At 29.9% G+C, this 6,232-nt stretch overlaps 1 protein-coding gene across 1 annotated transcript; it reads right to left on the reverse strand.

Annotated features, from left to right (window-relative positions):
* Positions 1-2,126: 2,126 nt before the first annotated feature.
* On the reverse strand, positions 2,127-4,616 carry LOC120119867 (uncharacterized protein At1g03900-like). Its single transcript, XM_039139666.1, has 3 exons — positions 3,976-4,616; positions 2,864-3,148; positions 2,127-2,404 (listed from the first exon to the last, which is right to left on the reverse strand). The coding sequence occupies exons 1-3, from the start codon at positions 4,459-4,461 to the stop codon at positions 2,339-2,341; spliced, it is 837 nt and encodes a 278-aa protein (XP_038995597.1). The 5' UTR covers positions 4,462-4,616; the 3' UTR covers positions 2,127-2,338.
* Positions 4,617-6,232: the final 1,616 nt, after the last annotated feature.

Raw genomic sequence — 6,232 nt, forward strand, 5'->3', positions numbered from 1 at the left:
TAAAAATTAACTTTTAATAAAAATTTGATAAATTCTTTCATGAATTTTTCTTGTATCTCTAATGTTAATAAAAAAACTTATAATAAAAAATATTTAATTTTAGCTCATATATATTTTAATAAAAATTAAATTTTAATAAAAGTACATTTATCAAGATATATAATTTTAATTCTTATATGAGTTAAGTAAAAATAAAAACTAAAGATTACATGAGAAAAAGTAGAATAACTGACGTTAGCTTTTATCTAACATTGCTAACAAATATAACCTAAAGTGTATTGATTTATATCTCTAGCCCATATAGTATTGTTTTTATCAAATTTAATTAAAGTACATTTTTTAGATGTGTTTTATATGTGGGTTGTCAATAGAACTCGTTTTTTGTCAAAAGCGAGTTTGTTTTAATATAATTTGATAAATTAAATTTCGCGTTGATCTCGCATTTTGAATAACACACTTTTCTAAATTTAATATTAGATATTGGGTTCTAAAAAAACAAGGTCTTTTTAAATGTGTTTAGCATAACATAAAGAAATCCTACATGAATAGTTTGGGAGTATTTTTTCAATTAATACTGATTAATAGTTATTTTTCTATTAAATGAATTTTTAAGGTTTTTAAACTAATAATACCTTATTAGTAGTGTGACAACATTTGATTATTCCTCAAGCAAAACATGATTTAAAATAAATAAATTATATTAGGAAAGTCAATATCGTAATAGATTTTATAAAATCTCTATCTAAATTAACAAACTAATTAAAATATAGATAATTTTTTTGTACTCATTAAGTGACATCAATGATTAAAATAAGTATTATTCTTTCTAAACTTTCGGTTTGAGCACCCTTGTAATCACTTCAAACTTATTTAAAAAATATTTTATTTTAAAATAAAACTTTTTCCATTGAATAATAAAATAAGATACAACAAATACAACACGATCCCAATATAAAGAACCAAAGAATGTGAAGAAAAATAAATCTTCCTTTAAATACATGTTTTATATTCAACAAAAAAAAAACTAGTAGCTATCAACAATCTCCAAATCTTTAGTTGAACTTAGACACAATATTAATGTAAGCATGAAGAGTGAAAGAATCAGTCTGCCAGATTACTTCACGAATGACTTTAAAAATATGGACAAATTGTCACAAAAGAAGATGAAAGGTCATTCACTTTTCTTGATTAGGATATGAGTCGTGATGAACGCAACATGAAATACTAAATTATCATAACGATAGAGAAAATCGTGTTTTTAACGTAGATTAACTAACATGTCATAAAAAATAGACAAAAATTAACACTTCAAGAATATGCAAAAAAAAAAAATCAAAACATGGAGGATGTTTTTATTTAGATTTGAATCAAAATAAAATTATACACGTGAAAAAAAACAAGAACAAGAAAGGTTGCGACACTTAGGTGCCTATATTTCTTTTGTTAATATGACGTGATTGTAAGTTAATACTTATTTAAAAATTTCTCAATCAATTGACAATATTCTACAGGCTACAAATGTAGTTATTCAAACTTAAAAATTCTAAGAAAAATAATAGAATACAAACAATAAAATAACGTGATTGATTATTTGTTGATATTTTTTATGTAAATATTGATGTATTCATATTTTTAAATCATATTCCTGTTACTTTTTCATGTTATATCATGTTTTACGTAAAGTTAATCATTCATTTTACACCGGCAATTAATTGGTCTAATAAGATAAGATACTAGATTCTTTAAGTAAGGTTAATATTTGAATCTTGACGTTTACGTATAAAATAAACTAGGTTGACAATATTATCCCTATAATGAGCCTTTACAAAATTCGATCTAGATTAGTCAATCAATCGATCGAATACAAGTGATTAGTTAAAAAAAATCGTTTTACATAAATTTTGCTATGTTTATATATTAAATTTTTTTGTGAAATGAAAGTTTTAATATTATTTAAAACTTATTGGTTACAATTTTCAATTTCGAACACAACACAATTACATGATACAACTGTAATAAGAGGCATATACAATATAAATTATGATCATCTCACAATCTACATAACACCTTAAACACAACATGACAATAATACTAATGATTATTGCCCTCATTGAAAGCTCAGCAAATTTATACATAAAAAAAATAAATTTCTCTGATATATTTAAATAATATAAAACAATAACATACGAGTTCAAGTACCAGAGATGTGACATCAATATGATATTTGGAAACATGGAAGTATTTGGTATCTTGTCCTGAATTTTGCTTAATCTCTTTTATTCTTCATCTTTCTGCAAATATCCAAACATCAGATTGAAGGATATCACATTTCGTACTATTAGAAAGCCGCCCATCCGGATGCCGCAGTCTTCCTCGATCCAGATCCACTAGCAGGAAGATCCCTCTGTAAATGTCACCAATGCAGTTAAATTTGAAAACAGAAATGAATTTCTTTCACAAAGAAACACAGCAGCCTCCAAACATATGAAACACCTATCATCCAGGACGAGTTCGATTCCATACTTCATTCCACCATGTACATGTAAAAGGTCATAATATATTCTGTTTTTAATATTTGAACTTCGGTTTGAAACCTATACCCACATTATTTCTACCACCAGGGAACATTGATAAGGCGATGGCGAAAAATACATACACATAAAAACAATAACCAAAATGAATCAACTAGAAAACGGGAAGAGTATAATTTCTCTCTAACAAAGAAAAGACACGTGGAGGATATACTATGCATAAAGGGGAAAAGGGTGCTCCTGAATACTTTATGATAACTGATTCCCAGCAATGCTACATTTAAGAAAAACATGATGAAGTATGCATCCGAAGGATTAAATTATAGCCGTACCTCTAGTTGAGAAAATTTTGTTAAAGGGTCAGTTTGTCTTGTGTTTTCCTTGGGTGCTCTTAGACTTACACCTTGACTATTAGATGTCATACGAGCAGCAGCAGGGTCATCGGGAGGGGGTGGGAGAGGAGAGTGTATTTTTCCGGAACCACTGTGTGGTGGGGCAAGCCCCAAAGTCTTAGGCTTACCACTACCAGAGACCCCCCCTGACAATCCAGCAGCTGAAAGCATGCCAGTTCCACTAGATGGCTTGGGCTTCACATTAATCCGAATGGTCTCGCCTTCCTATAACCCAAAACACCACAAGATCAAAATCCACCTAAAATGGCAAAGCACTTAAAAACCATATTACTTGACAACAAAACAGACTGAGTTGTTCTCTTTAGAGCAGAAGCCAAAAGTCGCCAAATGAGAAAGATAAATGATCAAACCAATATAGAACCTTATTTATTATATCAGTATAATAGGATATCGAAACAACATAACCTACAAAACCAATAGAAGAAATTACTTATTTAACATGGCTTATGGGCAAAAACAGATATTGTACCACCTCTTCACAATATTTTAGACTCCTCAAAACAGTAACACCAAAATCCAAATTCAGCAAAATAAGGGGGAATACACCTCAAAATCAAATTCTCATAGCACATTGGCAAGAGAAGCTGCAAATCCTCAATAATAATAAAATAAATGAACATAACAATCTCTCCTTAACAGGATTCTTCAAGACAGTAACACCAAAATAAAAATAAAAACTCAATACTTATCCAAATATTCAAACTAACTTTATAAATATAATAAATCAATCGACTTATTTGTTTGCTCCAGCTCATTAAATTACATTCTTCCAAATATGATGTCAATAATTCATTAATAACAGTATAAAATAAATTAAAAAAAGGCCTCCCTGATTCCAGTCTTAATTCTAAACTCAAAAAAAAAAACTTTTAGAATACTAACAAAAGCAAAAAAAATTACCGTAATATTTACGCAATAACTCGCATTTATGATAAAACCAAAACAAAGAATAAGTAAACCCACATTCTAAGATCAATCAAAATTAAACGTTTAAAGCTACTAAAAGTAGAAAAAGAACCGATAGTTTCTACTTTCAATCTATGATTGACTGCGGGATGAATGTCAATAATAGAATCATTAGCATCTGTCTCACTGGCCTCTTTCTCGTTCTCTCTACTAACATACTTCTCATGATCAGACAACGCAACGTTGAAATCAAAGGCCTCGTTTCGCTCGTTAAACCCGAGCCCAATAAATGCGTGCTTCCCATTGCCGTCCTCGATCTTGAGCACGAAGTACCGGGAAGAATCGAGCGCAGGCTCAACGGAACTCTCGCGCTGGCCAGGGTAGATAAAACAAGCGGCGAAGAGCTCGGCCGTGTTGGGATCCTCCAATCGGATCTCGCACCGGTCCTTGCAGGAAACGACCCGGAGCCGACCCGACCAGATGCTTTCGGATTGGAGCCACTCGCCGCATTTGTAACCACCGGAGGTGGAACGAGGCAGGATTTTGTAGACAGTGACTTCACGGACCACGAGGAGGGTGCGTTCGAATGACTCTTCGTCGTCGAACGACATGTGGTGATATGGGGGTTAGGGGTTTTTTTTCTCCTAAGGGAAGTTTGAAAAGTTTTTGAGGGGAGATTTGGGGGAAGAAGGAAGAGAGGTGAGAGGTAGAGGGGCACGATCATATGCCGAGAGATTTGGGTAAGCACAGAGACGTGGCTTCAAAGAGAGTGATTTAAATGTCAACTGCTCTTCACCAATTACATTTTTATCTTTTCTGTTTTCCTAAATTAATCAGAAAATATTTTACGGAAATATGGAGATCTGTCGATTTTTTTTTATGTTTGGAATTATTAGGTTAATTTAAGTAAACATTGTAAAAATATTTACAAAGGTTGGAATAGGATGGAAATTTCACCCGCATCCAACTAGTTTCAATCCAATTGGATTATATTTTTTCTCTCTAAAATATTGGATTCAAGTAGGGTTGGGTCGAATTTTTTAAAGGGTAAAATCGGGTCGGGTGAAGAGTGAAAAAACTCTATCCGAAGATAATAATGTAATTTCTTAAAAAAATATTATTATTTTAATTAAAAAATTTAATTTATATCGGATCGGGTCGGATTTATACTCTAAAATCAGGTCGGGCTGGAGTCGGTAGAAGATATATTTTCGAATCAATTGGATCGGTATAAAATATAAAATTTTAGATCTGTTCGAATTCAAATGGAGAGTGTAAATTTTTGAGTTGGGTCAGAGAAATACGCAATTATAGTAGGCAAACTAAACTTTTTTTAATCGATTGATTGATTTATCTAAATGTTTTAAAGTCATTGACAATTATAAATGATTTTATAAAATAATGATAATGGTAGAAGACTTGTATATTTTTTGAACCAATAAAGATAACTTTGAAAAAATTGTATTCAAGGCAACTTTGTATAACATTGTAGCATTTATAATAAATCCTCAAATATTTTTCCTACAATGAAGGAAGTGCATTTCACTTGAATTCAATAATTTTAAAATGATTTAATTTGGTTAGATAAATTTTTTATTTTAAGAATTTAGGTTCAAGTTAAGCTTTTTTTTAGAAGGAAGTCGAGTTGTATCAGTTCAAGTTTAGATAAAAAAATTATGCTTGATCTAATTCGAAATCATATTATAATTATCCATGGCATATTTAAAGGTGATTGCAATCATGCCCCTATTATTATTTTTAATTAAATTCTTATGTTACCAAATAAAAATAATTAAAATAAGGGTAAACTATACCATTGATCACTCAATTATATTGTCTTTTTAGTTTTACCACCGATCTTTCAATTTTTCAATCAGACCTCTTAACTATTTAATTGTGTTCAATTAGCCATTAACCGTTGACGAAAATATTGACGTGACAGTTAAAGAAATTGATATAATTATACATTTAGTCATTAATATTTATATACTCTATAAATTTTGTCCGAATATAAATTTAATTTAATAAATTAATCATTTAATCAATAACTGACTCATGTCAACCCATGATCACAACACTGTTGTTAATGCCACATGATTTGAAGATTTTATTTATTTAATTTAATAAATTTTCTATCCAATCACATAGTAAGAAAGTAAATAAATATGAAGATTAGGAGAATCAAACCTGGACATTTGGGAAGGGGAGAGCAAGCCTGAACCACTGGGCATCTCCACAATTTGTGTTATCATATACACAAAAACAAATATAAATGGTTTCATTATTGAGTATTTTCAAATAAATAAATAATTTTATTATTATTAAATATAAAATGTATAAAAATATAAATGATTAAATTCATATTTAAATGTAATTTTCATT

Source organism: Hibiscus syriacus, unplaced genomic scaffold (assembly GCF_006381635.1).
Source record: "Hibiscus syriacus cultivar Baekdansim isolate YM2019G1 unplaced genomic scaffold, ASM638163v2 tig00110332_pilon, whole genome shotgun sequence".
Classification (NCBI taxonomy): Eukaryota; Viridiplantae; Streptophyta; class Magnoliopsida; order Malvales; family Malvaceae; genus Hibiscus; species Hibiscus syriacus.